The sequence below is a fragment of the Gouania willdenowi genome, chromosome 10 (assembly GCF_900634775.1).
Source record: "Gouania willdenowi chromosome 10, fGouWil2.1, whole genome shotgun sequence".
Classification (NCBI taxonomy): domain Eukaryota; kingdom Metazoa; phylum Chordata; class Actinopteri; order Blenniiformes; family Gobiesocidae; genus Gouania; species Gouania willdenowi.
In genome coordinates, this window is record NC_041053.1 from 32,708,799 (window position 1) to 32,724,901 (window position 16,103).

The 16,103-nt window shown below is 39.1% G+C and overlaps 1 protein-coding gene across 6 annotated transcripts in view; it reads right to left on the reverse strand.

Moving 5' to 3' along the window:
* The window catches only part of atp8a1 (ATPase phospholipid transporting 8A1), a 143,665-nt gene that overhangs the window by 6,863 nt on the left and 120,699 nt on the right, over positions 1–16,103 (reverse strand). For all 6 annotated transcript variants that reach the window (XM_028458999.1, XM_028458997.1, XM_028459000.1 and 3 more), the window contains 4 exons: positions 13,178–13,256; positions 10,656–10,717; positions 10,428–10,484; positions 7,913–8,020 (listed from right to left, as the gene is read on the reverse strand). In XM_028458999.1, the coding sequence (XP_028314800.1) occupies positions 7,913–8,020; positions 10,428–10,484; positions 10,656–10,717; positions 13,178–13,256 (306 nt within the window). The remainder of the gene's footprint in view (positions 1–7,912; positions 8,021–10,427; positions 10,485–10,655; positions 10,718–13,177; positions 13,257–16,103) is intronic.

Here is a 16,103-nt window from a genome sequence, read left to right on the forward strand (position 1 = left end):
ATGACCGGAAATGATAAAAACTAGAAATAAATCTATTCAGGAGCCATTAAATGAGTGTTTTTCAACCTTAAGTTTGGGCCCCAATGTGGGGTCGCCAGAAATTTCAGAAAAATTCAAATAGATTTTTTAAATGTTTTGATTTGAGTTGTCTTCAACAACTGTATTTCTATATGTTCAAATGTGGTACAAAACAAATAAATAAATATCTGAGCTCAAACATGATCAAAAACTAATTCTAGAAAAAAATGTCTTTGGAGTCGCCAGAAATTCCTTGATATCAAAATGGGGTCACGATCCAAAAAAGGTGGTGAACCACTGCAATAATAACTGTTTCTTTCCACTTATTCACAAAATGAGATTCTTTAAAATCATTATGCTCAATAGTTGTTTTTAAACAGTTTTCTAAGCAAAAAGTTGCAGTTGGACAAAGGGGGGACTTCCATTCAGAAATAAGAGAAAGGGGGTACTTGAGCCAAAAAAGTTTGAGAACCACTGGCATAAAGTAACGTGCTTAAAGTGTTGAGTCCTCCGAGACTAAACGAGAGCATGTTTTTGTTGCTCCTCCGATTCCCCCGAGGCAGGAGGAAGAACCTATGATGACATTAGACGGCGGTGTCTCTTTCAAAGGAGAGCTCACCATGTTGAGAGCTGCTGTCAATTCATCACAGACTGTGATCCGAGCCTCGGCTCATCATCCTCTCACTGTGGGAGATGTTGGTGAAGCATGAGACATGGATTAATGTAATTAGTTAAGTTGAAGCTACATTTTGGTTGTTGGAGATTAAAAAAGGGTTGGTATTAGATGGTTTCTGACCAATGGCACGTTAATTTACGGCTGCTACCCCTGATAACCTTTTTTTTTTTTTTTTTAAATAAAATCATGTATTTATTTATTCATGTTAATGAATCAAACATCATTTACTCCAAAAAAAAAAAAAGAAAAAAAGGTCAAAATTACCATTTTAGTTTGTTGATATTAACGCGCATTGCATTGTTGGATGTGGAGTCCCGTAAACGGATGCATGGACGTAGACACAGTATGTTAAGGTTTCATTTATTCACACAAAGGTTTTTCAGGAAATTTACTTCTATTTTGTTTTTACTGTCAACAGCCAGTTTTCTTCAGAGGCATCTACTGATCGCTTTGATGTTTCCTTGACTTCTGCGTAATAATTCCAGCAAGTTATTTTTGTCTTTTTGAAACAATTATACAAAAGTCAAGGAAACATCAAAGCTATCAGCAGATGCCTCTGAAGAAGACTGGCATTTGACAGTCAAAACATGTTGAAGTGAATTTCCTGAAAAACCTGTCCTAATAAATGAAACCTGAACATATTATTCAAGAAAAAGAATTCCTGGAATTATTGCGCAAAGTGTTTTTTTTACTTCATTCTTGCTGTGATTTCTAGGTTTTCTTTGCCAGACAGAAAGAAGACAGTGATTCACTTTACGTTATTTTTGTTCTAGTTTGTTTTACAGCAATGTGATTTTAGAATAAAGTAAATTGACAAATGACGAAATTTTCAACAAATGGAGTGTTTAGGGTGGAGATGAAAACAAACTTAAGCGGCTAGTTCAACAATTTTTCTGTTTTTTTTGGGGTAAATGATGTTGCATTTATTGATCTATGAGGCAAACACACAGATTTTATCGAATAAAAGATTAACTGGGCAACTTTAATTAAATTTAGTCTACTCGCATTTTCTGCAGAAGCACTACTTAATGAGACTTTTTCTTTCATATATATTGAGTACAACTCATAGTTTTTAAAACCCTGGAACACAAATATACTCACAGTTAAAAAATGTGACCATTTGATATCAAAATAATCCGCAAATTCTTTCCTTGATTAACTGCTGACCTAAAAACGTCAATAACGCAAAGCCCCTGCTGCTCTTAACCCATTTTTTCACCGGCAAAAAAAGTTGAGTGGAGTTGACTTAAAGTTCAGACAGAGATGATTTTCACTGCTGTCATAACCCCACTTTAAAAGATAAACCTTTTCAGGAGATCAGCACCGTAAATAACACACGTGCATCTTGAGTTTTTGACTAAAGGAGGATCTACGTTGCTGCATAGACAGTGCATTGACCTGTTGGAGGTGAAACGTTGAAGCTGTCACTGTTTGCTTTGGCCTGTTGCACTGAAACTATCTGTCATATATATGTCAAATTGCAAAACTTGCAGTCGCTGCTTTTGTGATGTGCCACTTGTTTATCCTGCCGAGGCCCCTGGACAGTGTCCTTCCTGTAATGCGACACAAGCCTCCACACAGGACACAAACACACACACATACACACACAGGAGAACTACCAAAAGAGCCCAAGTCGGCTCAAATTAGCTAATCTGTTCACCATTACCTGCAAAAATCTACTTTGATGTCTGACAAAACATTGGAAAGAGGAAATTCCTAATGACAAAAATCCCAAACCTTATTTTTCCAACAGTTTGAAGAATCTCTCAGGGCAGTTGGTACGGCTGAAAAAAAGGCTTGAAATGGTGGAAAATTGCACCAAGGCGTTTGGAATATTTTCACATCAATTTTGAAATTACGCCATGCCTGTGGGAACACCCAGAGCTGTTTTTTCATGAGTAACTTTGATTATTATTTTATTTTCATACAGTGTATCGTGCATTTAAACGGGGACGTTTAAGCTGTCTTCAGAGGCTTTTGAAAATAAACGGAGAATGTATGCTTAGGATATTAAATCAAAACCAAAGGGTTTGAAAAAACAAGCCATTTGAGTCTTTCACATGTTCATACGCACATTATTTACATGTTATAGGTCATAATGATGTACACACGGACTTAATAGATTATTATTAGAAATAATAGAACATGTGATCCTTTTTTTGTAAAGTAAATTTAAGCAAAACCGCATTTCAAGATAAGGAATTTGACATCAAACTTTAAAAACCCAAACAAATCTGACAAGTAACAAATAACAAATGTTTGTCTTCAGGCATCTGGACAAGCTCCATGGCTGAAAGTGGAGCCAGCAGTGCGGTGGATGCGAGCGATGTCTCATACCAGGGGGCCCCTGGGAGCTGCACAGGGTGAGCGAGGTCTGGGGAGCGGGGCTGTATTTTTAGGACAAACTAATAAACTTGTCTGGCTGGACAGACAGTAGTGTCCGTTGGCATGGACGGGTGTGTTTTGACAGGCCATGACCCCCACACGGCCACACACCCACAAGCAGACACAAGCAATCATAGACACCCACACATGTGAACGCACGCAACTATGCCAGTCAGCGTGTGGAATGATGAACATCAAACACAATCCGAAAGTAGAATGGTGTGTTTCCCGGGCAACATTAAAACGTGCATAAATAATGTTTTAATGTTTGCTTTACAATGCTTTTTTATGTATTTGTTTAGCTTTCATGCTAAAAGCTGATGGAGACTGAATTGATGGGCGTTAAAGATCAATAAATAGAAGATTATTTGCTCAAAAAAAGATGTAAAAGGTTGAAATTGCTTGTTTTGATTTCCCCCGTAAACACACTTATCGACATAAAAGTGTCACACATTGCATTGTGGGATGTGAAGTCCTGTAAACTAATGCACAGAAGCATGGTTACTTAATTCTTACTGTGATTTCTTGTGTTTCTTTGCTAAACAAGGAGCGCAGTGATTCGCTTGACTTTCGCTTTTTGTTATAGATTGTTCTCAGTATTCCCCGTGATATCACTTCACACCGCAAGACATTCAATTTCGGCCAGATTCGGATCTTTCCGTGTCAGCGCCAAAATAAATCTCTGCCGTTATTTTGCCGCAACTTTCAGTCCGTGAAAACACCAGAAATGCATTGGGAATTGGGAGTTTTTGGACACAAACGCAAGCAATCACGGTAAGAATGAAGTAAAAACACCTCTAAGTATCCGTCTATAGGACTGCACATCCCACAATGCAATGCGTGAAACTATTCTGACAATGAATCTTTACAGTGGAGATCAAAACAAACTTTTGAGCAACAATTTCAGAAACTGTATCAATATCTGACATAATATATTGTTTTATTTGGTTTACTGCAGTTATTTTTCAGGTTCCTCCAATCTTGTTTTTTTTAATGTTTTCTATTCAATGTTAGAATATTCGGTCACACTTTACCTGAAGTTTTATACATAAGGCTGACATCATGCTGTCATAATTATGACATGACACCTGTCATTAGCATGAATACGGTGTCATGAAGGCTGTCATTAAGTGTTGTTGTATGTTTTGGGTTAGGGTTAGGTTAAAATGTATGTAACCCATTGGTTGATCATAAATTAGTACAGTTTCCTCATATTTACTCTTGCTGACTTTTGTTCTCAGTTTGAGCCTTTTCCAATGTTCCACACTACACAATAAGTGACAAAAGTATGTATGATTATGTGCTAATATCGTAACAAATTGATATTAGTATCGACCAATTCTCAAGGCAGCAATATCGGTATCGTATCGGATATGAAAATGTTGCATCACAACACCTCTACAGTATTCACTCTGTGGAACAACCATCCTCTCTGAGAAATTGTGTCCGATTGCTGAGCAGAAATTAGGGAAGAGTGTGAAGCATATTTTGGCTGAGTGTAAAATCCCTGCAGCTGACAAGCACTCGAGCCTGCCAGAGACACGACGTCCTCACTGCAGATAGAGAAATACAGCAAAGGTGTGCGTGAGAAGTGAGGATAAACTGTTCCGCTGATAGCAGAAGCATGTCGGTGTGAGGGAGTGTGCACGAGACATCTCCTAAAGTACAGCTAAGCTTCTTAGTTTGGCAGATTAAAACGCCCGAACCGAACCATGTGATGTCTTCCTCTGATACGGTATATGCGTCAGTATTTTGGAAATTGTGAAAATGGAAGGAGGCATGTGTGAATAATATGTTAAGGTTTCATTTGTTCAAACAACTGTTCTTCAGGAAATCTACTTGGATCTCCTGACATGTTTCGACTGTCAACTGCCAGTCTTCTTCAGAGGCATCTGCTGATAGCGTTTATGTTTCCTCGACTTCCGTGTAGTAATTCCTCTGAAGACGACTGGCAGTTGATAGTCGAAGCATGTCAGGAAATCCGAGTAAATTTCTTGAAGAACAGTTGTCTGAATAAATGAAACCTTAACATATTATTAAAAAAGAACTTGCTGGAATTATTACGCGAAAGTAAAGGAAACATCAAAGCCATCAGCAGACACCTCAGAAGAAGACTGGCAGTTGACAGTCAAAACATGTCAAGAGATCCAAGTAAATTTCCTGAACAACATTTGTCCGATTAAATGAAACATTGACATAGTGTTTTTAACAAAGACAAAAAAAACTTGATAAAATTAATACGCGGACGTCAAGGAAACATCAAAGCAATGAGCAGAAGCCTCTGAAGACGACTGGCAGTTGACAGTTAAAACATATCTGGAGATCCAAGTACATTTCCTGCAGAACAGTTGTCTGAATAAATGAAACCTTAACATATTCGGGAGGTATGTGGTTGGGAATGGATCCAGTCTGGGAGTATCTCTGAAAATCACACCGTCTTTTTCTGGATGGATCCTGCACCTGTCTTGTTGATCGTCCCAAAAAAAAAACATTTGGGCTGACATTGACGAATGCGCTCAAATGAAGCCTGAGCACTGTCGGGTGTCTCTCGTTAAAAGTAGCGATCTGGTTCTGGTGAGTGAGAGCAGAAACAGGAGGAAGGTGGAGGGCTGCTGTGTCTGCCCTCAGGCCTTTTTCTGCTGGCAGCAGTCAGAGGGGCGCGATGGGGCAAAACCAGAGCATGAGAGGACACAAAGAGTAAAAGAAAAGAGATGGGAGAACAGACAGGAGGGAGACTCTGGTGAAATATGTGGACCTGCATCAGGGACAGGAATAATCCTGCTCCTCGGAGGCAACCGAGGCTCCAAGGTCCTGAAGGTGGAGATGGAGCCTCTGATGCCTTCTTGGGTTTCAGAGCGATGTATTGCTCTGTTTGATGAACTACTGGCATCTGTGAGTTAAGGCTGGGCATAGAGTTACCAACTGCCCACAGGACACCATTACTGTCTACATGAGGCACTGGATGAAAGCACCAGGCCTCACAGATAGAGGATGAGATGAAGCCAATACACCTACGTCTGTGTGTGTGTGTGTGTGTGTGTGTGTGTGTGTGTGTGTGTGTGTGTGTGTGTGTGTGTGTGTGTGTGTCTGTGATGATGGTGATGTCATGATGTCATGCACATGCAGGCATTTTAGCCCATTTTTCCACTGAAGACACCAAAACATACAAGCTTAATTCTAGTATAATTAACCACATCAAACAAACGTGGGAGATGCATTCAAACGTAATTTGCTTGTGAACTTCAAAGGGAAAGAAAGATGGAACTTTTAGGCTGTGTTTGAAATCGCATACAATCATACTACTCATACTAGTGTGTTGTACGTTCACATTAGATAGTATGGAAAGATTGAGTATGAAAGAAATACCCAGATGTATATTACATCGGGACATTTTTTAAGTGTGCACGGTACTCATACTCAACTGCCCCATGATGCATTGCGAGCGGAACGTAAAATCGACCTGGGACCGGCTTCAAGCTAAAAATCAAACATCCCCTTTTCAAAATAAAATTATGTTTTCTTGTCCTTCATTAGTTTTTAACACTTTTGTAAATAGGGCTCTTGTTTTGTTCTTGTTCAAAACAAGAACATGACAGGTCTCGGAAAATCTCCGAAATGTCGACGTGACGTGTTTTCCATGAGTTTCATGGATCAAATGACCACATGTTGATATTCTACTTGGTCATTTTCTTGCATAAAATGTTTTCAGAACCTTCAAAGATGCCGAATTAACAGATATTTAGCCTCAGTGTGCTTCAGATTTTTGTTGTTGTAGATTCAGAATGCATCTAGGGAAACTTCGAAGTATACTTCAGTGGGAACGGTCTATCCTAACCATACCTATAGTATATAGTAGACACTATATAGTAGACACTATATACTCATTGAGTTTGTAATGTGTAGTAAGGAGTATGCCATTACGTACACAGCCTAAACCTTATGATGAACACTGTACAATAATAATCCATATTCTCCTGTTGATTTAGTGTTTTCAACCAATCAATGTTAAACACACAATCCCCAAAACAAAAACTGCTGAATACACATGCAGTGTTGACTAGTTTCTAAAAATCCACCGTCTGAATGAAATGAGTGAAAGACACCGTCAATATTTAAGTATTTCTCTTTTGTTTAAGGGTGTTTTTGTTGAGTGCACTGCAGTGCAAGGAGACAACATGTGCTGCATATCCTCACAGGCTGCTTTTCTCTTTAAACGGCTTCCTACTGAGTTCTTGTTCTCTTGATGAAAAGATGCTTTAATCTTGTCCTCAGAATGCACTGGGAAATGTCACCTGTTTCATACGTTCCCATTAACCACATGCGGCGATCCAAAGAGAAATTAAGCAATATTCACATGTAAATGAAAGTAATAGAAACGTTTAGATGAACACAATACTTCCAGAGATAATTTGATTATTTATTTGAAATCGTTTTAATCCCAAATGGACCTCAAATGGCATTAAAAACTAAATGTCCAATTGAGGCAAAAGTTGGCTGGATCTTTAGGACATTGGTCAAGCCTCTGGTTTCTTTGCTTTGCTTTCAGGCGGCTTTACTATTTCAGTGTCACCTGTGGATACTCAGGGCCCGGGGAGGGAAATCTTACACAAACACTGTGCAAATTGGCCCAATTAAGTCATTATGCAACACAAGCCAGAGGTCTGACAGTTTACACTCCTCTGGTCTTACTTACAGAGACCTGCATCGAGATTAGCACTGAAGTTTCCCACCGGCATCGCTTTGCAGGAAATGAATTATAATGCCTGTCAATTGATGGATCCATGTATCAGGAACATTTAGTGTGCGTGTGTGTGTGCGTGTGTGTGCTTTTACCTCGCCAGACATGTCGGGTGCGAGAGTGATGAGGGGCCACAAAGAGGAATAGATGATGAAGAACACCACCCAAAGGCCGATGCTTCCCCAGATGGCGATGTGACTGAACTATTGGAGAAGAAACAGCAGTAAGTGAATTAGCAGAAAAGGTTTTTCTTCTAAATTTAAAATAAAACTAAATTAGAGTCCTAAATATATATTTTTGTTGTTCTCTGTTCAGAAAACTGTTAAAAATGAGTGAAACTGAAGCATGAGGAGTCTTCTTTGAGAAGTAATTTGAATACTCATTTAATTAATATCTCTCCTTGACCCGCCTCTAAATATGTATATATCTGTATTTTTATATTCTGATAGGAGAAAAAAAAAAAAAAAAAAATATATATATATATATATTATTTGTACTTTTTATATTATTTTTCTATTTATATTTCTATATATAGCCTCTATTATTGTATTGTAATATTGTATCTCCTTCATTGCACTATTTTTCGGGTGTCTTTTGGGTATTCTCTGTGTTGCCTTCTGTTGTTTTTTTCTTGCACTTTATCTGATCTGAACTGTCATGACAGTACATTTCTTCACAGCGAGATCATTAATGAATAATAATAAAACTACTCTACTCGTAAAACATTTTTTTTTTATAATCCACCAAATATGAAAGAAATTTAAACACCAGCAGTGAACCAAAAAAATAATAGAAAAGAAATTGAACTACCCAATTAATGCAGAAGGCGATACATGGGTAAGTATGAACATTTGGTCCTTAAAGTGTCTGAAGTGAAGTGGTCATTTTCTATCAGAAATGGATGAATGGAAGGAAAGCAAAGAACTATTGGTTGGGGAGCCAACATTTTTCGAGTGTGGCAACACGATTTCCTCAAATTTTTGTGTTTTCGTGTTGCGTAACTCGAATTCTCTTCATGCTGCAGGTAAAGAGTTTGCGTGGACCTGCTGAGATCAACTTGCAAACCAATGTGTCAAAGAGAATTATCAACCTTAACCCTAACTGTGAAGCAAATGTTCTAAGATGTAATTACAAAAAATTACTTCCGATTGAAACACGTGAGTTTTTAAGTGTTGACCCACAGCAAGAAAAGGATGTGGAAATTGTGTTGGCACGTACAAAAACAGAAACAGAGTTGTTTCGCCATGAGATCGTACTGGCTCTAATGTAGCTGAAACTAATCAAACAAGTCAACAGTCAACAACATCCCCCACCAGATTGATTGTCATTATAACTCAAAACCTTTTCCAAAATTTCCTAAATGTAAGAACTTACATAAGAAAATATTATCACATCAGAATATAAAATTACTATCTTAAAAGGTTTCTAAGAAAAGCTGTCCCCTTTGAAGATAGAGAATTAAAAAAACCGCACAAGGGCAATAACTCCGAAAATGAGAAGTACGCAAATATTTTTTTTCGAACTCCATCAAGGTATTGATACCCTGAAGCCACACACCGAATTTGGTTATCGTATCCTAAACGGTTTCTGAGAAAAGCTGTCCCCTTTGAAGATACCTCAAACAGAGTATAAAAAAAAGAACAAGGGCAATAACTCCGAAAATGAGAAGTACGCAAATATTTTTTTTCGAACTCCATCAAGGTATTGATACCCTGAAGCCACACACCGAATTTGGTTATCGTATCCTAAACGGTTTATGAGAAAAGCTGTCCCCTTTGAAGATACCTCAAACAGAGTATAAAAAAAAAGAACAAGGGCAATAACTCGGGGAAAACTAATTGTGTGCTTCTCATTTTCGAACTCCATCAAGGTATTGATACCCTGAAGCCACACATTGAATTTGGTTATTGTATCTTTAACAGTTTATGAGAAAAGCTGTCCCCTTTTAAGATACCTTGAACAGAGTAAAACAAACAAAACAAGGGCAATAACTCCGGAGAAAATAATTGCGCGCTTCTCATTTTCGAACTCCATCAAGGTATTGATACCCTTAAAACACACACCGAATTTGGTTATCTTAAACAGTTTCTGAGAAAAGCTGCCCGTTTTAACTCGGATGGACGGACGGACGAGCAAAGGGACGGACAGAGCTCAAACCTATATCCCCCTTCCACACTTGGTGATGGCGGGGGATAATAATTAACCATGTAGACTAGGTCTATTTTTGCCATTATATTTTCCCAGTTACTGTTTCTATATTTGTGCTGGATATCACTGTACACCATCAAGGCTGGAGTACTTGAGATCATGGACCTCCACACTATTAAATAGGTGGTCATAATGGCTAATGAGTTAGTAGTGATGAGTTAGAACAAGTAAAAAAAAAAAAACAAAAAAACAACAATTGAAGTGCAGTGAGTGCATTTATTCAAACTCTAATATGTGTGTTTCCATTTGGTTTACAGTTACAGGCCAACGGAGAGGCAGCCAAACCATAAAGAAAGCCTCAGATAACAGGAAATGTCACAAAAAATCACTGGACTCATAAAATTCGAAGAAACATTGAAAGTGGAAATAATATTGGCAGAGAGAATCATCCTCCAAACTCACCATGGTCCAGGATGAGGTTTCTAGGCCAGCTTTAAGACACACTGTGATGACCACAAACTGAAGGGAAACAAATCATATGGTTACTGAACCTGGAATAAAACCGGTCAAAAGATGTTAAACTTAACATACTGTAAGTCAGCTTTAATTATAAATGTCATGTATTGCACAACAGAGTGTAAGACAAAGACAAAATAAAGTTTAGATTTACAGAAACTCCTATGAACTTACTGTGTAAACCATGTTACCCAGAAGGAGATAGTCTGGAGTTCTTCCAGTGCCAAAAACTGTATCTGAGAAGGTAAACAAGAGCATGACGATCAATGGTGATTATTCAGATCTCACTAAGCTAAACAGAAGCATAAGAACCACAAGCAAATCTGCATTAATGGGTATTAATTAAACTTTGTTTTGAAAGTTTCACACATCTGATGATATAAAAGATCATTCCAAATCAAAGACACTTGAAAATGCACATTGTACCTTGATTTTAAATTTGGGCAGAGGAACCATCAACGTGTTTCTGTAGGTGGGTCTTAAATATAAAAACCAGCACATTGAACAAGCTCACAGACATTTAAACTAATGTTTATCTAACTGATTAGTTATGAATGCATTAAGGAGAACAATACACAGAGTCAGCTATCATGGTTTTCCAAACTAAAATGATCAAAGGTCACACTCAAATTGACCGATGAAAAAAATAAAAGATCACATTACCCACATCTTTGGTATGAACCATTTCTAAAGTTCAATTTTGCCCTCATTGAATAGCAGGTAATTTACAAACATGCAGTCTTTTATTCCAGTGCTATAGCTATGAAGGAAACAATGCATGTTATCACCAGAACAATGACATGAAAGAACTCAAGATACATTTAATGAGTGCAATGAAGGTTGGCAAACAAAAAAAACACTTTATGCTTAATCTGTAATTAAGAGTGCGTTCACACCGACGGATCCTGGATCCTGGCTCTCGGATTCGTTTGCTCGGATAGTCCGCCTCGTTTGGGTGGTGTGAACACGCAAACGAAGTTTAGAGCGGATCAAACGGGTGAATTCTAGAGCAATTGTTTTTTTTTTTTTTTTTTTTTAAAGGATTTTTTTGGCTCTAGTGGCCTTTATATGACAGTTGCTTGACAGGAAAGGGGGTCAGAGAGAGCAGGGGAATGACACGCAGGAAAGGGTCCCAGGTCGGGAATCGAACCTGGACCCGCTGCAGGTGAGGAACTATAGCCTCTGTACATGGGGCGGGCGCTCTACCCACTGAGCTAAACACCGCCCCGAGAGCAATTGTTTTTGCCAGTCTCTGAGCGTTTCCAATCGAAGCATAGAGTGATTAAACACGATTTCAGTTATTTTAGTCAACTGAATGACATTATGATTTAGTCTTAATTAACGAGTCTTGTGAACAAAAACTAAATCAAAATGTATTGTTGTTTTCGTCGGCTAACAAAAACTAAACTATAATGTTCAGATGGGATGAAATCCAATTACAACTAAGCAGTGTTCATTTTGACAGAAAGTTTTGACTTACTTTTAGTCAGTCTTTTGACTAAAATGCAACTTTTTAGTCAAAAAATAGTCATCAGAACGATTTCAGTCAGTCTAGTTTTAGTCAACTGAATGACATTAAGATTTCAGTCAACTAAGTATAGATAGAAAGATAGAAATCATGCATTTTTTTTTAAAGCTTCAATTACCATTTATCAACCTGACATGGGATGCTATTAAGGCTGGTCCAGCCTTCCACGTAACAAAAGTAGTTTTGACTGGATACCTTCCAAAAAAACTTAGTTGCAGTGTTAATTTCGTGGACCCATCATAGATTTCAATAACAATAACTAGACTATAACTTTGAATTAGATCACAGTGCTAGATCAGGTGCTAACTCGGTCTCATGGTCCAGTTGTAGAACGTACAGGTACTCAAAAGCAGTTTTTATTTCAGCCTCTGTCCCACTGCTTTATGGTGCCAAGTTCTTTAGGGCTCAATCTATGCATCCTTTGAGTGAGTCAGGAATGTTAAAAATCTACCAGTATATCCAAATTATGTGCATTAAAATATTATCAAACTAATCATTAAAACAAACCCATTACTTGCCTCAATATTATTTAATGAACTATATTAAAACTAAGTGAATGATGCAAAAAAACTGCTTCAAATAAAGTTGAAGAGAGAGCAAGGCCAGTTTTTTCACAACACTTCCGGTCGGTCACATGACTTGTGAGCACTGAGGCTTTGCTGACAGCCTGTCAGTCACAGTGAAGGGAATTGGCGCCTTTGTTTGGAAAGCAGGCCCAAGCTTGTGTGGTCCCTAGCCTTGGCCAGGCAGGACTTTACTGACTCAAATATATTTTTTTCTCTCTGCATGGATTTGCAGGTGCACGCACGCAGACACACACACACACACACACACACACACACACACACACACGTTTGTACAAAATACGTTGGATTAACGCTCTATTGATCACAAATGATGCCGGTAATTGTGTTGGAATCTCAGCCATTTGTCCGTTTTTGTGGAATAGTGTCTCTCTGGCTCATCAACACATAAAGCAATAATTTTCTACGAGCATGAACATGAACAGCCTGATGTCTCTCAGACTGAGGCTCACACATGTTTGCAATTCATGACTGCTGGGCTGAAGAGTGAACTAATTAAGACAAAGTATGTGAGTGTGACTGTCCTCCCTCTTTATGAACAGAGTCCGCTGAGAGTCTTGGAGGAGTCCCTGGGAGCTACTTACCATGCTGGAAGGCTTTGAGGGGGAACCAGAATAGGATGACGGAGTGGAAGAGGCCATTCAGACAATGGGCCCAGAAGACCTGCAAAAAAAAAAAAAGGAGATGCGAGAAGGATGAAGAGGAAGGAGGCAAGATGTGGGGAGGAGGATGGGTGGGAGGGGAGGCGGAGGCGGGGGAGGTAGCAAAGATAGAGAGGGAGAGAGGAGGGAGAAGAAAAAAAACCATGAGAAAAGGGTGTGGAGCGCTGCAGCTTTCCAAGTGACCCCTGACCCCAGGCCTTTGTGCCAGCACAGCGCTAGGCTAAGTGGTGGTTTTGTCGGGGCCTCCTGCTTGAATAGCCACCCCGCTGACTGACACGTTGTATATCCTCTGTGTGTTATGGGCAAGAGAAAGCCTGCTGTGTGTGTGTGTGTGTGTGTGTGTGCGTGTGTGTGTGTGAGAGAGAGAGAGAGTGAATGGTGGAAGGCCTGCGGACTACGTCATTACGCATTCAACTTTCAAAAAGCTAAAAGTACGTAAACAAAACTGTAAAACAAACATTTTTTTTAAGAAAAAAAAAATTCCACTGCCAGTGTGTGTTTCTCCTCATTACGTTTCATTGGCTTTGGCCTTTTCATGTGAACATTTTAATAAGTGTGGTAATAAATGACAGAAGAGTTTAAACAAGCAAAGAATCAGTGGAGAAACAGACACGAGCAGACTGACAGGCCTGACAGAGATTAAACTGTTTTCATGGCAATTATCAAAGGCCTGGAAAATCACTGTGTGGACCACAGTGTATGTGTGTGTGTGTACGTGTGAGAAGATATGAGTGTTTGAGCAAGCAGGCTTTGGATGAGCCTTTTGAATCAATACCACCACCCCCACCCCCCCTCAGAAAACCGCAGTGTTTCAAATTTTACACTACACATTATGCCGAGCCAAACAAAACACTAGTGGGCGATGTAGCATGAAACAGCCGTGAAATCTACTCTCTGCCAGAAGAAAAAAAGGGGAAAAAAAAATTTCACGTTTGTGATGCCTTTTCCCTCCCGTGTGCTGACCCAGGAGTCAGTATTTACTCAGACAGAAAATGAAAAGGGCCTGTGGAGAAGGGGGGACACTTTCATTACATATGCACCACTTTCTACAACTTCAGCAAACTTGTCAGTGAAACATCAAAGTTAGTCCTGACAAATCATTCCAAGAAGGAAGTGAATACTTTTGCGGATCTCTGGAGGATTCAGGAATTATCACTACTTTACACTTTGGATCACTATAAAGTGGGATGCACACATAAGGATCCATATGATACCGACACTACATATTAAAGGGATCCTCCACCATTTTATCAAATGTGGCGTAAATCTTTGCAATGACCTTATTAGAGGATCTATATCAAACAAAACACGTTATTTTGCACCATTATAGTTTTATTAACTCTTAAAAAATAGGACTACTTCCACCATCTTGAAATCACGTGATTTAAGACATCACACAGCCCCATTTGCCATTTGCCATTAAGTGAAGCATTCAGCCTGGTTTTTAAATCATTTAGCAGCTTTTTTGGTCAAAATGCCAATTTGTGCTGCTTTCGGTTCCTCTAAATATTCAGAAAAAGTTAAAGATGTTGATGGTTTTGCAAAAAAGGATAAAAACAATTGTTGTTACCCACAAAATAATCTATGACCACAGGGGCCGACAGTTCCAACTCTGTGGTTTGGTAGTAAATAATGAAACAGAGAACAAGAGCTCAGTGCGTGGCTGACACTAAGATGGCTGAAGTTAGCGAGTAATCGTGGACTGTTGAAGATGCACAAACTCCGAGGATAGAAGCCCTTGTGGGTGGGAGTACTAATAATGCCTTTTGTTAGGCACAGATCTTCTATAACGACAGTTCAATCATTTTAGGCCACATTTGTAAAAACAGTGCATGATCCCTTTAAGGTTAAAAATCATACATCGAACAGTTTCGATTGTACTACCATTATGACCAACTACCGACCTTCCTACAAGCCAGAAATCTCACCTAACCAAATGAGATCAAACAGTGTGATTTAATGCTGCGTTTCAAGCAACTCGGAATTCTTGATTTTCCAACCTCCTACTTGAAAATGGGACTTTGAACGCCTCCTGAAGTCGGAGCTCCTACTCAGCAAAGTCGGGCATAAAAATCTAACATTGTAGTGGTCAGTTATGTTTGACATATTTCAAATGCCTCCGCTGAACTCGGTGGGACTCGGATATTATAATTCTCAACTTGGAAATGCAGAGTTCCAAGTTGCCTGAAATGCAGCATTACGTGTTCCTGACTCAGCTGCTTCTTGATTGGCTACATTCCATTCTACGTCTATCTCTATCTCACATTTTTCTATACAGTAGCAGTACAACAACAACACACCAATATAAAAGCTAAATAATATTTTGGCTTTTGTTTGAGATTCCTTGTATTTCTTTGATCTCTATCAGCAAACACACGCACGCGGACCTCATACATCATACCCGACTGGCTACTCTAGTTGAAGGACCTGAAACTAGTCAACAAGACTAGGAGACAAGGAGCTTTGGTGGCCAACATTTTGAACAGGCTTAATATTAACAATTGTTGGCTCCAACCCCTTTTGGAGCAGATTATTGGGACAAATTCACTCTTAGCACACCTCAGACCACAGGACCATCTTATAAAACACAAGATAATCTGGTGTTTGCCTTCTTTGGTTGGGAAATTGAGACAAAAACAGCTTGATTGTCTTTAATATGTGTCCCTTGCTTAAGACAAACACACCAGGGTACAGTGAGCTACAGGTCTTGTTTTAATCTAAACAGGGAGCCTTTATAATCTACCTTGGCCTTAGGGCACGACCCCCTCACCTTTCCCATCAACCAAACAAAGTCCCATACCAACCCCCTCGACCAACCGAACCCAGACTACTTACCCTCCCACTGTGT